Source organism: Lutjanus erythropterus, chromosome 10, assembly GCF_056507025.1.
Source record: "Lutjanus erythropterus isolate fLutEry1 chromosome 10, fLutEry1.hap2, whole genome shotgun sequence".
Classification (NCBI taxonomy): Eukaryota; Metazoa; Chordata; class Actinopteri; order Lutjaniformes; family Lutjanidae; genus Lutjanus; species Lutjanus erythropterus.
Genome location: NC_139326.1, coordinates 8,918,322 through 8,937,456, shown reverse-complemented (window position 1 = coordinate 8,937,456; position 19,135 = coordinate 8,918,322). Strand labels below are relative to the sequence as shown.

The 19,135-nt window shown below is 41.5% G+C and overlaps 1 protein-coding gene across 1 annotated transcript in view; it reads right to left on the bottom strand.

Moving 5' to 3' along the window:
* The window catches only part of adgrv1 (adhesion G protein-coupled receptor V1), a 162,278-nt gene that overhangs the window by 79,797 nt on the left and 63,346 nt on the right, over positions 1–19,135 (bottom strand). Inside the window, exons 56-84 of the mRNA XM_084728141.1 lie at positions 18,813–18,959; positions 18,409–18,664; positions 17,677–17,879; positions 16,712–16,888; positions 16,414–16,596; positions 16,109–16,288; positions 15,782–15,946; positions 15,029–15,149; positions 14,751–14,874; positions 14,493–14,631; positions 14,173–14,358; positions 13,854–14,089; positions 13,571–13,719; positions 13,269–13,467; positions 12,055–12,274; positions 11,730–11,969; positions 10,729–10,878; positions 10,304–10,524; positions 9,505–9,784; positions 8,800–8,943; positions 7,510–7,681; positions 7,074–7,215; positions 5,928–6,496; positions 5,383–5,646; positions 4,406–4,523; positions 4,125–4,296; positions 3,558–3,800; positions 1,751–2,158; positions 609–781 (exon numbers count right to left, since the gene is read on the bottom strand). Coding sequence (XP_084584267.1) covers positions 609–781; positions 1,751–2,158; positions 3,558–3,800; positions 4,125–4,296; positions 4,406–4,523; positions 5,383–5,646; positions 5,928–6,496; positions 7,074–7,215; positions 7,510–7,681; positions 8,800–8,943; positions 9,505–9,784; positions 10,304–10,524; positions 10,729–10,878; positions 11,730–11,969; positions 12,055–12,274; positions 13,269–13,467; positions 13,571–13,719; positions 13,854–14,089; positions 14,173–14,358; positions 14,493–14,631; positions 14,751–14,874; positions 15,029–15,149; positions 15,782–15,946; positions 16,109–16,288; positions 16,414–16,596; positions 16,712–16,888; positions 17,677–17,879; positions 18,409–18,664; positions 18,813–18,959 — 5,981 coding nt within the window. The remainder of the gene's footprint in view (positions 1–608; positions 782–1,750; positions 2,159–3,557; positions 3,801–4,124; positions 4,297–4,405; positions 4,524–5,382; positions 5,647–5,927; positions 6,497–7,073; positions 7,216–7,509; positions 7,682–8,799; positions 8,944–9,504; positions 9,785–10,303; positions 10,525–10,728; positions 10,879–11,729; positions 11,970–12,054; positions 12,275–13,268; positions 13,468–13,570; positions 13,720–13,853; positions 14,090–14,172; positions 14,359–14,492; positions 14,632–14,750; positions 14,875–15,028; positions 15,150–15,781; positions 15,947–16,108; positions 16,289–16,413; positions 16,597–16,711; positions 16,889–17,676; positions 17,880–18,408; positions 18,665–18,812; positions 18,960–19,135) is intronic.

Sequence of the window (19,135 nt, the reverse complement as noted above, 5' to 3'; positions counted from 1 at the left end):
AAAACACAGAGAAAGAAAAACATTTACAACACCAAGCCATAAAAACATGCTAATAATATCTAAAAAGGAAAATCTTTCTTTTTTTTTCATGTAACATTTATGGTTTGAATTACAGAAGAGCTAAGGGGAGACATGAGCTCAGCTGAAAGCCTTTGAGACATTTAGGAGGAGCACTAAAGCATTTCTGTGTCACAGGTTATATTATATTATAACCTTTACATTATATATAAGTTCCTAAAATAAATAAGAATAGTAAAAATATGTCTCTTTGTCTTCACTAATAAACACAATGCTATGTGTGCTGGTTGCTGTGTGTGGAAAGCCACATATCAGGTTTAAAAAGTTTAAAGACATAAATTTGTTAAACAATGTTCAGCTTTATTGTTTCACCATGTTGTGATAAACGTATCCTTTCATTTTGAAACATTAGCTATGGTTATTTAGCCCCTATGAGGTGTTATTGGCACTATTAATTGTCTTCATGCAGCTGACCATGTTGCTGCATGTTTAGTAGTGGCCTTATAACATGCATGGTAAGGTAGTGTCAACCTGTGAAGTCCAACATATCTCCAAATTTTAAAGAGGGATATCTCCCACTCGTCACTCACATTTCACACTGACTGTGCGTGAGGAGGCTGAAGGCAAACCGCTCGGCCACTTCAGCGAGGTGGCTGAGGCCTCTGGTGTCGACTCTGCTGGGATTGGCCAAGGCACACAGCAGGTCAAAGGTCAAATTGCGGCTACTTTCGTGTAAAGGAGTCCTCCCTGCTTCCGCGAGCACCTGGCTCAGAGAAAACAGAAACGAACAGAGAGAGAGACTGGTGAGTAGAAAACAATCAGAAAAGATTTCTGCCTAAAATTCAACCAGAAAATCCCAGACTTTCTTACCCCTTTTTATCATTACATGTGTATTTGCTCTTGTACTTTTTGCAAGTTTATCTTTCTTATATACTCTGTGTAATCTGCATTTGAGTGCTGTATTTATCTTTTCCACCCTTCCTGATTCTGTCACTTTCTTTGGTTTAGGCGTCAGTTTTATCCACCTTTTATACTGATTTAATGCCAGTTTCTCTACCCTCTCTCCTTCCCTTCTCTCCCACGTATCCTCACGCTGTGTAACTCATTTCTGCTGTCTCCGCTCCCTCTTCCGTCCCCCGCACACTCCGTCATATTAAATTACAGCGGTGTCTCCGCTCGTCTGGAGGCTAAGCAAGCGCGGTACTGCGTGTAGACTCCAACATCAGAGGAGTTCAGTGATAGCAGCGCTCAAACAGTGACAACTGAGACCTTTTCAGATGACAAACTGGTCCTCAGATCTGTCAGAGGAGCGAAGTGGAGGTGATGTATGCCCTTTAGCGTACATCTGTCTGACACAGTCTACCAAACTGACTCACACGCTCTAAGTGGTGAAAAATAAATGCATGCAGAAGCAAGTGTTTTCCTCATTACTGACAAATCATGCAATAATCTTAAGAAAGCAAAAAGAAATCAGTAATCTGCTCTTTGCACCAAAGGCTGGGAAAAACTGATAGAATCAAACCTATTATGATATGGACAATTTACAGATAAGGATAAGGGTGACATGTCAAAAATGTGTTTGAGTTATGACTATAAACTGATATTATATCATATCGCTGCTTTATCTGCTCTTCCAGCTTCATAAGAATAAATCAAACTGGCCTTAAAATAAAGTTCAGGTTTCAGTTTACAGGAACTGTGTTTTCTCCTCACTCTCAAACCCTCTTCATACCTTCTCCAGAGCTTCGAGCACGGCGGCCATCTGCTCACGATTAAGAGGTGTAGCGACCTGATTTATGAGTCCTTGCAGCACCTGGTTCAAAGTGGGTGGATTAAGAGGTTGATGCAACTGGTCCAGTAAGGCCCACACAGCTTGACTTGCAGCATTCGACACCAGAGTCACGTTAGCCAGCCCAAACTGAGGGTGCACTCTGGCTCCTCCTGTAGCATTGAAGAGCTCCACCTGGAAGCGCTTCGGAGTGGGCAGTGACGAGGCGAGGTCAGGCGTGAGGTAAATGTCCAGTGACGTGTTAAGACTTCCCACCTCAAAGGTCAGCCGACCCTGCTGTTTGGGAAAGTCCATCCCTTCTTTAGCAGGTCGGATTATGGCAGGACCAAACACGTCATCTCTGGAAAGCTCCTACAGCAAAGACAGAAATGATTTGTGTTAGATGGAGTCCTGTTCTGCAAAAAAAAAACTTACATGATCAACACATGTAATATACCTACAACGTGTAAAAACAACAATGAAATACAGTTCTGAATTCTGACTTGGTAAACCATGTGGTCTGCATTCCAGTAGCAGCATATGTAGATGAGTGACATATTGTGAAAGCATAATGCAAACCAAATGAAGCCTGAGCCTTTATTGTACATAAAGCCTTCTGTCCCACAACATGCTTTCTGTGAGATGAAAGCTGATGACCCGGTCATGTGTCTCGTGAAGCTTTTTGATTTTTGTTGAGTGCACCAGACACCGTCTTCCTTTGATCACCGCTCTCAAAAAGTGAGAGAGCCAGTGAACACTTTGTGCTCCTTGTAGCCAAGATATCTGTAATCATGGTGCCTCAGAGAAAAGGAGGTTGGTGATGAGATTAAAGAGCTGAGGAAAAAGAGTGAACACTGGTCATCATCCGCATCAGTTAACCATAACACTATGAGTAAACGGTGTAAAATCGGTGTGCAATCTAAAATCTTCAGTGGACCAACATCTAAAGAAAAGAAAAATGACTGCTAAATGCAATTCAGCTCATTATAAAAAATACAAATAAAAACAACACTAAACAGCTAGATTTCCAATTATCAAGAATAAGATGTCTGCTAAAAGCGATGACAAAGTAACAGTGTAGGCTTGGCTCTGGGGCCACGTTACACAGACATTAGGCCATTATTGTCCCATACATAGTACATAGTACATAGTGTAGCTTTTGTTACATCTTTGACAGTTGAGTCAAGTTCTGGGTAGAGCTGGAAAAGCCTGATCCTGGACAGAAGGAGTTCATGCACTATTTTACAATAAACCTCAAAAGGAATTCAACTGTGACTGTGATTTTACTCTAAACTGCTCTGAAAAAGTGCCCCAATTGAATATAAGTGAACATAAAAATCCCTCATCATGCTTCTGCAGTAATTTTCCAGTATCGTTTCATAAGAAAAAACTGTGAGAAAAAAAGACATCATTGTGCAGTACATTCCAATATTGGTGCTCATTGTGTAGTATGCAGAATAATGGCTGTGTTACGAAAGAGCAGAGATTAGATCAACTGCCTATACCATTAGATTTGTGTCTGCTGAAGCGTGTCGTAAATCAAGGCAATGAAACCGGGTCAGACAGAGACAGATAAACATCATTCAGGTGTTTCATGGGGGAAAAATCTTATTTCAGCTGGTAAATGGTTGGAATCACATTGGCTTCGATTGAAAATGAGATTTCCTAAGACACAGAATAAGACCTCCACAGCAAAGCTGAGCAGACGATGCAGAGCGCTCATGTCGACGAAGCTGCACCATCCCCTCTTAAATAAAGTACACAAACTTACCAGCGTGCGATATCGCACAGACATGACTGAAGACGTGCTCGCTCGTCTGTGGACTTGAAGACTGAGCCTCGTGGTCGTCAGGGTGGCGACGGGCACTCTGTGGCCCACTGCAAAGAACACAATGCCTTGTGGATCGTCGCTCTCCGCCAGGGTGATGTTGGCAAACCGGGTGGTTTCATTAATGGTCGCTCCATCGCCCACCTGATAAATCTCCACCAAGAACCACACCTGGTACTCTGGCTCCTACGGCAACACGGATACAGAGTATACAGATAACACAACACTTTCCTTGAAGGTCTATAAGCATATTCATAAAACATATTAATTAATAAGGCTCTTACACTCTTTATAAACATTTTTAATCATGCATGACAACTTATGCTTTATACCTCTGATGTTATATGAATGTGCTTATGATGCATTATAGACCTGATCTTCATAGAAAGTGTTACCAGATGATCACTATTCTACCACATTTGTAATCTGTCCTTATTCTGCAGGACTGGGTGGATTTTAAGGTCAGTAAGATTGGCTCTGCTTTCTCCGGGGCCTCTGCCTCTGTCTCACCTCATCATCCTGGACCTCCACAGTGAGAGCACAGACTGTCTCTCCTCTCCTACACAGAGCAGCTCCCGAGGTCTGCACCAGCTGGCTGGTCAGGTTGACTCCATTGTTGACGAGCGTTAGAGCTGCCTTGCTGAAGGTCGCTCTCCAGAACACCTGCAGATCCTCAAAGGCTCTGAATAGAGGAAGAAAGAGGACAAACAATAAAACACCTTGGTGGCAGTCGTTTTTCCAGGGGCTGATTTATCATTAAGCTTATTAATTTTTAACAGTTGTTTTCTTACCTGTTTTCTTGCCTCTGCAGATAGAGGAGAGCAGTTCTGTTCTCTGAATCCTCGTCCAGAACTTGGCCCATCAGAGAATTGAGACTAAACCCAACAATCCCATTATGGAAGTCACTGCCTGGAAAAGAAAAAATAAATAAATTAAGTTCTTCATTAACACACAATCTTATAATCATTTAGTTCTGTAAGCAGTCATGAACACAGAATAATCAAATAATCTGCCTGCTGTGGTGATTATGTGAGAAGTGAGGCCCAAAATAGCAGCTGGAGACTAATGTAGCAGCAACCTAATCAAAGGGAATTAATGTAACCGGAGAAGGAAACTGAATCACTCACTGAGATAACAAACACATGTCTGCAGGGCCTATTTGATTAGACCCTAAAGACACATTTGGGGTTGAGACAGCGCTATAAACAGAAGCAGATACAATCCAGAAGACATCAACAAACACTGCGTTGCATAACAGAACTAGACACCGTGCTGAACTTTCGGTATCAGTTAAGGTTTGACAAACAGAAGAAACAGGTGGAACTGTTAGGCTCAATCTTAAAACCTTCAGCATAGCTTTAACTTTCATGCATGCAAAGATTTTTTTCTCACCTTTCGCACTGCAAAACCTTTTGATCTCAGTCATCAGCCTCAATCATTAAACCACTAACATCCCTTTACAACCAAGCTATCGAAGTTTGGGCGAGAAACCAATAAGATTTAATTTGATTTTTATTTCACTGCGATATCTTTAAGAATAAGTCTCAGTTTAGACTTCTTTTGCACAAACTGCACTCTTAATCAAAGGTACAACCCTCTGGAATTCCCTACCACAAATTAACTAATAAATAAAAACTAAATTAAATTTTAATTTATGGATGAGCCTATGAGTGAAACAGCAGTTAACACAACTTATTTTTCTTCAGTCTATAGCTAAGCTGAGACAAATAACAGAACATTTAACAAAACATTTTAAAATTTATTTTACCGAGGATAGTGATCTTGGCAAAAGCTCCAAAGCCCTGGTACGGACTGTCAGCGATTTGCGCTCCTCCCTCTGGATCACTGAGGTAAATGAAGAACACTTCCTGTCCCTCGGGCTCTGAGTCATCCAGGATGATGAGGACGACCTCTGTCTCATTCTGACCAGCCTGAAGGGACACTACAGTGGACTCCAGGCGGAAGTCCTCCTCCTCCTTTGCAAGAGTCCCAACAGGGTCCAGGGTGAAGGGCAGAGGTGTCGTACTTCCATCTGGATAAAAGAGCACGGCAGCACAACTTCAAGCAAAACTGTAAATATCATTGTAAATTACAAGATAATATACTGCAATAAGGCTGCAACTAATCATAGGTGGACTGATTAATTAAGTATTTAGTCTATGAAATGTTAACAAAAACAAAAATGCTCAAAGTGACGTCTTCAAATTGTTTCTTTTCACAAAAAGAAGCAATTTTTCTTTTCATCAATTAATCAGTTAATCAACTGCTCATCGCGGCTCTATAATGCAAGGGAGCAACAAAACAAACACACACCTCCATATGCTTGGACCCGAACCCTCACAGCTCCAGCCACACTGTCAGACCTGCGCACCCTCAGAACCACCCTCCGCTCCTGCTCCGTCTCCTCGTCCCTGTCCTCAGGTATCTGGACCAGCTCGGGTCCAATACTCAGCACTCCTCCGGTCACATCACTGGCCTGGATGGTGACCGTGGCAACGCTGTGCTGAGGGTGGAGGCGAGGAGCGGCGTCTGCCCACGCCGAGTCCGGATTAAGGACCCGAACATCTGTAAGGTTGACGTGAAAGTACTCATCGGCCTCTGAGAGGGAGTCATCAAGTATTGAGAGACGGAAGGAAGTGTTGGTTTGGCGAGGTGAGTCAAAGACCAAACGGCCATCTGGCACTGCAATAAAATCCTCTCCTGCTGCTGCGCTGCCTGCTACTGTTGAAAAGGACAGGTGGGTTCTGTTGCCACGAGAACCGTAAAGTCTCTGAACATAAAGCGTTATAGTCTGGATGTCCTCTGCGATGACCAGTTGGCGGGAATCAGGGGCAAACTGGTAGATTCCCAACGGTTCCACTTCTGCCACAGTAAATCCTGACCTGTGCAGGGAGACAAACACTAGAGTGAGGCCACATCTGATTCAGACAAATATGTAAATCTTATTTATGATTTAAATGCATGATGTGACATTAAATAATTAAAAAAGATGTGGTTTGATGGCATCTGAATTAGAGTGGGATCATGGGAGTTGTTGTCTTCTTCTTTTCCAGTATTTTAAAATGAGCTTCTTATAGATGAGGGAAGAGAACATAATGTGTTAATTTTATAGAGAATATTAGTCAATTAGTCAATCATAGTCTTATATTTCAGTATCTCTAGCAAGGAACAGTTTCTCAAGCTTGAAATACACCATCACATCTCCAACCCAGTGCCTGTGTGTAGGAGGGTTAGCTGAACCAGAGTTAGTTTTGTATTTTTTTCATTCATTATTATTTTTATTTTGTCTCTAATTTTTGTTTTCAATTCAGTTTTGTTTCAGTTAGTTGCCAGCACACCATTTCAGTTTAGTTTTTATTGTTAAAAATGCTTAGTTTCAGTTTAGTTTTTATTGGTCTAGGTTTCCAAGTTAACATCTATATATTCCACCACGACTCCAGACCACTGTGAATCAACTACCTGAGCTTGACAGCACCGGCTGCAGAAGTGCTGGAGGTGGCAGCAGTGAGGTGCACAGCGTAGGCAGATGGCTCAGATACATCAGCGACAGCTGTCAGCGATACAGCTTTAGTCTTCTCTCCATGAGCCAGGGTCAGTGAGCCTGAATATGAAGAAAGGAGCACATTACTAACAGGTTAATGTTTGGTATCAACCTGAACCTTCTAAGTGTTTGGTCTACAGAAAAAATAAGTATATTCTTAGATGAAAGCTCAGATTGGTTCACTGTCATCCTGTTATAACTAAATGGTATTCAAAGTTAATCCAACAGAAGATCAGAGATTACTAAACATTCAAAACATCGTTCTAAATAATTTGAAAGAAATAATGCAAGTGGTTTGTGATAATGTGTGAATCTGTGTTGCTTCACAGAGCGGTCCCTCTGTGGGTGTTTTACCTGCGCTTGGTGTGATAGTTCCCAGGCTGAGCCCAGGTGGAGCCTGTCCTGAAGGGTATCCAGCTCTCCACTGCACCCTGACGTCTCCAAACAGCCCAGTCCGTGTCACTTCTGCTTCACATGTCCCTGTCTCTATATTTGAAACCTGCAGAGCCAGGGAGGCAAAGCCAACCTGCAAAACATATATCAGAGAAGCCAGTTAATAACATTAACAGACAAAAATACATGGAATCTTATCATTCTATTGCACTTTATTTCACTGACTTTCCACTGGATTAAACATATATAATAGAATATTCTGCATAGTCACACAGAGTTTTTGTAGTGCACACACAGGGTCTGTCATGTACATTTCATTGTTAGCTGCCAGCTGAAAGTGTTATCCCTGATGTGTTACATGGACCATTCAAAAGGCTTGACAAGAAACAGCTGAGTGTTCACAGCACAGTCAAGAACTCAGCACTAACTGAGTTACAAAGGTTTTATGTAACTTTTGAATCACATTAAAGTCTGCACAGAGAGATACCAGGGAAAATGGTGCAGTTCGTCTAAATTTGTCCTCTGGTGGCGGAGAAATAATTAAATAAACTGATGTGTCTTCATCAATTTTCTATCAGCGCCTGTGTAAATGACCCCACCTTGGCTGACAGAAAACAGATGCACCATACTGAATTAATTTATATCCATACTATTCATGTGGGAAGGTAATATTCAATGAAAGGAAATTTTCCTGGACAAAAAAACTGGTGACACAGTAGGACACTTCGAATTATTTATTTGGGGTTTTGATATCTTCTGCTAAGAAAATCATCACTAGGCACTGGCTGCTTTCTGACTCCCACACAATACAGGAATAGACAGCTGTAAGGTAGATATTAGTGAAATATATAACGGGAAAAATAAACTTTCCAATGCACAACGGTTAGGGCCACACTTTTTGGAGTAAAAAAAAAACTGTTGTTGTTGTGTTTTTCACTCCCTTTTTTTCTACTGTCAAGTTTTAAAACTAAAGATAACTTACTGGACTGTCTCCAAACATCTCTGTTACTATACATTTATCTTTCACAATATAAAACAGGGGAAATTTTATCAACCTGCATCCTGCATATTGTTTAAAAAAGGACAATGGGAAAGGGTTTTAAGTCATGCAGTTCATATGCTGCTGACTTGTAATACCAAAAGGCACTCTGTGAAATGTTCACGGCTATCCTTTAAATTAAAAAAAAAAACATCCCTCTCACAGATAAATCATATATCCACAAAAAAAAAAAGCCTAGAATCACAACTCACCTCTGAGCTGGCGGCTTCTTCTGGCACAGTCACCGTAGCAACACTACCCTCATGGAGGAGGCGAGGCGGAGAGCCGAGGATAGGACTGACTAGTCTAACATCAGTCAGCTCTGCTGTGAAGCTCTCACCCACTGACAAAAACACCTACAGGGAGAAAAGCAGGAAAACAAACAAGTGTTATACAGGTGCTGAAGAACAATATAAACTAGATATCATATAAGAGAGATCAACATTAAATAGAGTTAAATAATATGGAAACGCTTTCTTATTCAAATTCAAATTAAAACAAAGAAAAAAATAAAAATAAATAAACAAAACATGACATTCTTTGCTAAAACTGACAAAAAAAGTGATATTGTTTGCTAGCTGTCTGAAGAAGTTTGTCTACTCATGATGGGTCGACAGAAAAGCTTTAATTTCTCTTTTGAGAAAAAACTTGTTGATCCAATTATCAACTGGAGTCAAATGAAGAGGAGTTTAAAGTAAAGTAAAGTAAAGTAAAGTAAGTTTAAAGTTTTGGTACAGGTTTGGTGAGGTTTAAATTTAAACTTACCTTATTTTAAGCTAGTTTGAAAGTTTGGTGCAACACGAGTTAAAGTTAAACCATGATTTAATCAGGTCTAAAAGTGAAACTTTGTTGGTGAAACCCAGCTTAAGTATATATTTGCTGAATGTGTGTGTCTGCACAAGCGCACTCATCCTTACCTGGCTGCTGATGGGAACAGTGACAGTGGTGAAGGTCTGTCCCTCTCTCAAGAACAGTCTTCCTTCAGCTTGTCCTCCCAGTATCTCCTCAATATCCATCACTTCATCGATCCCGCCACTGATCCTGTAGCCCACACTGGCGTTACCAAACAGGCCGGCGAGCCGCGTCACATTCACGACCAGAGCTCTGGTCACCTCAGACCCTGATCCCACCACCACTATAGACTGCTGCTCAGGGTTCAGGGAGAAGACGCCGTGGGGCTCATCATTAGCACGCACCCTAAAGGTAAGAGAGAGAGAAAGAAAGAAGTCAATACGTGTTTATTATTGACTTGAAAGGGACAATTCACCACAAAATCAGAGATCCATATTTTTCCTCCTAAATACAGTGCTATTTATCCATTTATTTTTGTGTGAGTTGCAAAAACTTGGAGATATCGATCATAGACAGATTTCTCAAAATATAGAGTTAGCCAAGATAATCTGCATGAGTATTTTCATGTAGGAACTATTTTAAATAATATAATATTAATACATATGTATAATATTCTAGTACTGTACTACAATAAGATTAACACATTAAGAAACATGAACACATCATTGGAATAAGATTACTCTCTTCAACTGAGGGATATCTTTTATATTTTTACTGTGAAGTTTCTATTTCCAATGAAAAACATCCGAAATACAGAGACAGATAATTTTGTTGGTTTGAAGCTCAAAATAATCCAGATGGATAAATGGCACTAAAGGCCATTTGGGGGTGAACTGTCCCTTTAACAGAGCCATCACAACAAACCTGATGAGCGTTCTGATGAGGTTGGGATTGGCATCCAGAGTGGCGCCACCCTCCACAGCTGTCAGCCGGACGGCGTAGAGCTCGTCCAGCTCCGGCACTGTGTCGGGCATCAGGCTGAGGATAATCTCTGCCTCCCTTTGGCCTTCCAGGATCGTCACCGAGCCAGCTGAGGCCAGGAAGTCACCGGATATATCTGAGTCACTCTCGATCTGCCAGTAAACCTGAGGCGTGACAGAAGACGAGGCAAGCTTATTTATGATGCGCCGTTCAGGCACAAGGCAATTCAAAGTTCTTTACAGGAGCATAGAAATACATAAACAATAAGACATAAATAAAACACTAAAATGACATTTATTAGATCATAAAAACAAAAAGCAAAAACAAACAGATAAACAGATAAAGTGGCGAGAAAGAATTCAACTTACCGTGATGTTACCCATGACACCCTCTCGACGTGTGATCGTCAGGGAAATGTTGAACGGGCCCTCAGCTTCTGTTGATTCATTGTAGACACGCTCTCGCAGAGCATCCTGGGTAAACTGGACTATACCATTCGGATCACCAAACTTCTCTATCTGGGAGACAAAATCACATTAGGAAGGTAAGTGTTAGAAAGGTGCTGAAGATTAGATATCGATAATAGATAAAGAAATATCGAAATTCTCTGCTTTCAGCTTCTCATATGTGCATGTTTTCTGATTCCGTTACTCCTCTGTGACAGAATATCTTTAGGTCGTGGACAAAACATTTGAGGACGTCGCCTTTCCTGACATTATATGAACCACTAACAACTAATCGATCAACAGAGTAAATGATCAACAGATTAATCGATAATAAAAAAAAACCTAGAACGACAAATTTTAGTAATCCCTGTTCAACAATCTGATGATGGTGAAATCAACTTTGCAGGCATCACACAAAAGATATAAACATTCTTATAGCTTTTACACTCATCGTACAGGAATATTTATATTTTTGTACCTACCTGTTCAGTATGTTAACAGTAACTGTGATAATATCCCATTATGTACATCTGTTATCTGTATTAATCATTTCTAGTACTATTCATAATTTTTGTTTTGTAATACACTGCTGGTATTCTTCATTGTAACTGTTTGCACAACATTATTTATGTCTCTTGATCTACTGACATCTTCACACAATAACTGCTACGCTGCTCATGATGTTGACCATTTACTGTTTCTCACTTCTCCCACAGCTCTCAGTCCACTGCTCTATTTATTTACTCTACTACTGCCCATCATGTTTACATACAGGTGTGATGTCAGCAAATATGTGGTATTTTTGCATATTTTTGTATATTTCAATGTTAGCAACTTGAGCTGTGACAAAAACAAATTTCCTTCCTGTGTGCTCTATATGTGAAAATGTCAAAATAAACTACTTGAACTTCAAGATGAAATACCTTCAGTGTTATGGAACCAGAGTGAGGATCAACATCCAGCTCTCCGGACAGAACGCTGAGCTCTATAACAAATGTCTCCTCCACCTCCACCTCCCCATGGGGGAGAATCCGCAGCTCTATGGACCGTAGTCCTTCCTCGCCATCCTTGAAGAAGAAGGAGCCGTTCACAGGCTCTCTAATGTCTGTATTGGATGGAGGAAGGACCTCTCTGCTGTTTGGGCCACGGATGAGCCAAGCAACCTGTCAAAAGGTAAAAAAAACACTTTAAATTACTTGATGGCTGAGAGAACTTCTATTTTCTGGCAGAAGATATCATTCCTCGTACCGTTGCATCGCCCACGAGGCCTCCTGCTCTCTCCAAAACAAGACTGAGTTTGAGCGTGGAGTTTGGGTTGACCACAGTGATTTGGCTCTCGTTGAGGAAACGGACTACCCCGCTTGGAGAGTCACTCTTGGCGATGGTTACCCTGGCGACATGTTGAGATCCCAGAGCTGCTCCCCCTGTAGCTCCAACCAGCAGGACCTCAAATATCTCAGCATATTCACTGTGGGAAATAATTACCGTGTTAAATTGGAATTAGATAACGTCTTCACTCATTGTAGTCTTGAGTTAATGCTTTGTCTTCTCTACAGTTTAAAGGGTCATTATGCTCTATTTTTTCCAATGTTTCTGGGTATAAGTGACTAATGGGGGCAGCAATTTTTTAAAACTCGTTCCAGTATTGACGGAGGGAGCTGCAGCCAACAGCAAAACCGAGCTGCAGTGAAATCCATTTGGGCAACTGTGTAAGTACATCCAATAAAAGTGCTTATTTTTGCCACTGCTTCTTCTCATTGTCTGACATTATTATGGAAATGATCCCTACAGATATAGACCTTTGTTGTTAAAGACTAACATCCTTTTTATTTAACCAGTAAAACAGCCTTTCTGTTGCTTTTGTCAAAGCCACCAGACTCCATTTATAGAAACGGTTATTTTAACATTGTAAAACACATCATTCAAACCTGACAGAAACAAATTAAATGGTTTGTCTTCCCACGGCTCCAACAATTACCCGATGAACCGAGACAGTTTTGGTGAGTTTTATGATCTTAAAATTACTGTTTCTGTAAGTGGAGTCTGGCGGCTTTGCTGAAAGCAATCGAACAGCTGTTTCTGGTTAACCAAAAAGGATCTTAACTCTTTAACAAAATGGTCCGTCTCTGTAAGGATCCTTTTCATAATGTTGTCAGACACTTAGAACAACAATCTAAGCCTGGCAGTGGTGACAACAAGCACTTTTGGTGGGCGGGGATTGCATTGCAACCTGTTTCACAACTGCCAGCTCGCTCAATACCAGACCAGTTTCAAAAATGGTTGCACTTATTAGTTACTCAGACATAAAAACATGGGAAAATAGGGCCCAATTTGAAAAGTATTGAGGACATTAAACGTATTAATTCAGTGCTTAATGTCGTCCAAGCTCACGTACATATGATATCTTGTATATCTTATTACACCTGACATTTATTTTAATTATTTTTAATTTCACCTCTCACCTGTCTAGGTCGTCCACGATAGTGACATTGATGTAGCTGATATTCTGGCCGTGGACAAATGTCACTGAGTCATTATTCAGGATGTAGTCAAGGTCAGGAGTGGCGCTAAGGCCTCTAGAAATGAACTGAGCTGAGACGAGTCCATATGAGCCCACTCTCCTCACTACAGGGATCAACACAGCGCCCACATCCTCCTCCACTGAAAGAAAGAAAGCCAGAAGGAAGAAGGGATTTTGCATTGAGCGGATAATCCTTTCATACTGATTTAAAGAGCATCAAATTGAAGTTGTTTTGACCCTCACCTGTAATGTTGACAAAGTCCTGCCTGAACTCCAGGATGCCCTCAACATTGCCGTTCTTTAATATGACCACAGCAAGAGAGGAGATGTTTCCTACAGCTGGAGGCTGGTCCTGCTGGAGACCCGACTCCCTCACTGTGTAGTCCACACCACTGACCACCAGGGGGAGACACAGGACAAAGAGTCACCGACAAGAAACCTTTCCAAGTCACATCCACAGAGTATCTTGATTATATTGTTAAACATCCCAAACAACAATCTCCTCCACCTTATAAAGTTACCTTACCTGACATTGACTAACTCCACTTCAGTGATGTTGAGGAAGAACATCTCCTGCCCCTCTGGCAGACTGTCATCCTGGATATACAGTGTGACGTGTTGCGAGGTCTGGCCCGGGGTGAAGAGAAGTCGTCCTGAAGCTGGGGTGAAGTCCTCTCCGCTGACCGCTGTGTGCCCTGAGGTCTGATAGGTCACCCACACGCTGCCCAGCCTGCCCAGGGAGCGACTAACTGTCACATTCACCTGTGGGAAAATCATACAGCTGTGGGTTAGGTTTGTAACCACATCTCATTTTGTGAGGATCAGTTCCATGTAGTCGACCTCACCATTCCCTCCTCCTCGGTCGCCCCGATCTGGTGTTGCGTGAAGGAGAACAGGCCGTAGGGGTTGTCGCTGGCTGCCATGATGATGCTAGCATGCTTGGCAATGGGACTGATTTCCAGTCCAGCGGTGGCGGAGGTCAGTGTGAGCTGGTACTCACGGCGCTCTTCAGGGAATTCATCATCCAGGGCCTGATTTTTTTTTTTTTGTTTTTTTAATGTAAAGCACACAGAAAGACATTATTATGATGCTTTTTTGTTTGCATGTGTGTTCTGCAGTGCATTGATAGAGACAATATCTAGATTATTCTTATATTACTCAGTACCTTCAGAATAATGGTGGCAGCAGACTGTCTGTCTCTCATAGTCACAGTGCCAGAGATCGCTTCAAACTCAGAGACCACAGCTGGAGTGATGTTCCAGTACACCTGGATCTCTCCAAACACACCTGGCCCTCGCACAAGACTGGGGGACACACACAAGATATATTTTTTATATATATTCATATATATATTTTTTTAATTTGCACAATAAAACAAAGCAGCAGAATCACAACAAGAAAAGAAGTTTGGTGTTTATCTCACCTGACCACGGCACTACCGTTGTAATCTCCCTGAGGTTCTCCAATGAGGATGTTCCTGGAGGACTCTGCTATTCCAACAATCCCCAGAGCAGCTTTGTCCGCCCTGATAGTGATGGTGACCTCGCCTGGAGGAGCACGTGACAGACGAGGGGTAGTGAAGACGGATGAGAAAACATGATATGATTATTGCATCAGTGAAAGAGAATCCTAAATATATGCTGTAGATTTCTTCAGTCAGCTGATGCACTGGCGGTGTGGTGATTTTCCATAAATACTGACTATTTAAGGGGTCGATGACGGCTCCGCTCTCAGCAGGAAACAGCCGGACAGTGAACTGCTCATCTCCTTCCAGTTCAGCGTCAGCGAGGGCTCTGATTACAAACGTCTTCATAGAGTCAGTCTGGAAAGTGTGAAAAGTAGAACTATTTATTTATTATTTAATTCAGCCTGCAAATAAAAATGAGATCATATGTGTGAATCTACAGATTCATATACATAAATACACAACTATCCTTTTAACAACACATCTTATTTAATAAGGTAATATGAAACTACAGATGCTCCATAAATTCACTCCTTTGACTGAAATATCATGTAATTTTAGTCCTCACTGTTGGTTTTTCTGAACATATAAATACCTCTCAAATCATGTCGATTTTCTTTCTGATTAAACAAAATTTGGATGCTTCCAGGTGATAATTGTTTCTTTGATCTGTTCATGATTTGAACTGTTTTAAAGTCACCAAATCTATAAATTTTAGACCACGAGTGCCTCATGGTGTGCCTGATTTAGTGCTTGATTTAGAAGATAATAAACTTAACATAAAATTGCAATTGACCGTGACATTTTAGCCTTAACATTATTTATATGTGGCTTCCAGCATAGCTTATTATCTATTATTACTCCAAGACATTTACTTTCACAATAGCTGACTTCACGGAGAAACTTTTGACGTACATGAAGCTAAAGATGTAGTGAGTAATACTCGATATATGTGGTGGGACAGCGACACCACCCCTTTCATACTGTACCTCGGTGAAGGCAACAGTTCCACTGAGAGGTGAGAGGTCGTCTGCAGCCTCGTCTTCCAGCTGCCACCTCAGAGTCACTGCCCCCTCTCCTCCTGCACTACGCAGCACTGTTAGTGTCGCCACAGCAGCTGGATCATCCACAAACTCCGGCTCACTGACAGCAAACTGAGAAGAGATTGAGTAAAATAATTATTTGAGATACTAAAAAAATCATTCTATAGAATAAGTAGTTATAGATAAGCTGAGGATCAGTGTGATATTGGAAAGATGGTGAATAGGGTAACAGATGTTTCATTAAGTCCTGAAGTATCAGTAAATTAGACTCACCTCCAGTTCCTGAAATCCAAATTGTCCGAGAGGTGAATCATTGGGCGGGATGCTGACAGTTACAGAGGTCACATTTCCCAGTCGAGCACCACCAATCACGCGCAGTAAATTCACTCTGAAGGTCTCTGAAGTCTCCACCCGTTCATCATCCAGGACGGTGATGGCGATTGTGGCTTCTCTCTAAAAATAAGGCAGAGGAAACACCCGAGAGGCTGGATGCAATAATCTGTCAACCATCTCACATCATGGCTTCATGTGATATTAAAGGCAGGTTCATTTCAGTGAAGGTCAGTTTATCTTTTTACCTGCCCATCTTGAAAAGTGATGTTTCCAGATGTGGGGCTGAAATCATTAAGATCAGCGGTGACTGGCTCAGCCTCCCAGTAGATGACCAGTCTTCCATGTGCACCAGCAAGTCGCACCACTGACAGATGGAGGACGTTGTCCGGTGGTGGTATCTCATACGCCAGGACAATTCCAGCCATATCCTGGAAAAGACATTAAAATAGTGTTCAATGAAAAGAGTTGAGAAGTCACCATGAAGATTGCATCTCAGTCATGTTCATGTCCACATCATAGTCCCAGAGACGACCCAGTGCTCACCTCAGAAACATTGAACTGCAGAATCCCTCGAGGGTCGTCGTTCTCCTGAATGGTGACTTCTGCTACTTCCATACCAGGCCTCTTCACACTGGGCTGTCCTGCTCCCACTGAGCCGCTAACCAGCTCCACACTGGTGATATTTACCAGGAAACTCTCTGCCAGCTCTGGGATGTCATCCTTAGAAAACAAATGTGCATATTATGCACCAACTAATACTGCTGACATGTGTACAAGCACATGCACTCTCTCTCTCTTACATTTGCCTCCCTCATAGATGTATTCTGCTACAGAAAATTCTGTGTTGTTGTTTTACAATTTTGGAGCATAATTTTTTTCTTAGTATTTGACATTTATAATACCAGTTTCCTGAAGAAAAATATATGAACATTCATAATTCAATTCATAAACTTGTATCTTAAAATCTTATTCACTGGGATATTAAAATGATCACCACAGGCCCACATACATGTTTAAGTGTGCAGGTGCCTTTTTCTTCGATGCTATTTCTGATAACTTGCATTGTGTACATAAAGTTACTCCAACATGACAACATCCACATCACGGCATATATTTCATATATATTGCACTGTATGGGGATTTAAATGTATTTTTCCATTTCATCTCAACTTTAAAGGCCAGTATTTGTTTTAAGATGAAGGCAAGAAACAGCAGCAATCTGCACAACCAGTCTGAAGGGGCGTATGTGTGGGAGGTGTAAGATGAACAATAAAATTGTGGCTGAGAAAATCTGTTATCCTACATTTCAGATGACAGATTGAGACTTAATTTTAAGAGCATCCTCCCACTCTTTTCTTTATACTTTTTGATTTTAAAACACATTTCATAAGAGAAATGAACTCTTATGTTATTATAAGCTAAACATTAGTCCTATTCCTAATTTATCCATCTTTATTTAAGTAGATTAAATAAACTTCTCTAGTACTCAACACTCCAGTAGGACTCACTGGTAGGATTGTGACAGTGACGAGAGCCACAGTAGCACCATTGATCATGACGATGGTGTTGTCTTTGGGGGTGTAGTCCTGTCCTGCAGTAGCCTGGTTGGATGGGGGTTGGTACAGGGCTGGCCTGGTCTGGTAATGGATCTCCACCTCACCTGAAGAGCCCTGTTCCCTCACTATAGACAGGGTCACATTGACTGGTGTCCCTGCAGGTTGGGAAAAAAGTGGATAAAAATGATCTTGTTAAGATCTGTCATGTCATGGAAGATGACAATAATAACCTGAATTGGTAAAAATCCCTCACTGTTAAGTTAAATAATGATTAAAGGCCAGTACTGTGTTGTGTTGCTCTACTACTCAGACTTATCTGACATTTTGGGCCATCCTCCAATACACAGATTAAGACAAATCCTAAATTACTTCACATCCTGGAAATCGCTGCAGATCTCCTTTACAGTAAATCTCAAAATGTGATTCCTGTAACAGCTCCTTAACAAACCTCATCCCCCCCCCCAAAAAAAAACAGAGCGACTGGCATTAGGCAAACAGCTAAACTCACAACAACTGTTTCTGGAACAAAGAGAAAGCAAAAATGAGGGATATCTTTGAATAGGTTAACAATAATTTAAACCAATTACAGTAAATTAGACCCCTCTGCACTGTGATCCAGTAAAAACACACATTCACAGACAAATCATCACTCATTTGTGTATTTCTTGCAACATAAATTCTTACTCTCTGGTTCCTCTGTTAGTGTAAACTGGGAGTCCAGATGCCATCCGATCACCCCGTAGGGAGAACCATTTGGCAGGATGGCGAGCAGAGCTTGCGCCCGCTGCTTGTTGATGACCGCAGCCTGTCGCAGGTCCTGCAGCCCCACGGTGGTGACATCTATGAGGGTGATCGTGACGCTCTCTCTCAGCTCTGGGACACCATCTGCTATCACTGTCAGCGAGATGATGGCCACCGTTTGGCCCTCTGAAAACGTTACCTATGATGCGAAACACATTTTAACTTGATTTCCTCAGATTATAATTTTTGCCATTGTTTATTTTGGTATGCATTTCATTTCATTACATGTTGTCAATACATACAGAATACGTCTCTTAAAGCATTACATAAGGTCAAAGTTGACTCACCACTCCTGAGGTGGGGTAAATGTCTGCCAGACTGCCGTTGGCAGCCCAGTGAACAGTCAGTCTGCCAAAAGTCCCTCTTTTCCTCTCCACACTGAGAGAAATCTGATTATGTTGTTCCAACTCCTCCACCTCCACAGACAGAGAATTCTGCAGAGAGGCAATGACAACACATTTCTTATGGACTGTAGCTTGAGATAATGCTTAAAATACTGATTCCCGACCTGGGGGTTCTGATCCCCGTTAGGGGTGGTCAAAGTTTCACGAGAGGGTGACGAGGCTTTCTTGATTTTAATTACTGATATGGTCCATGTGACATAAAGCTA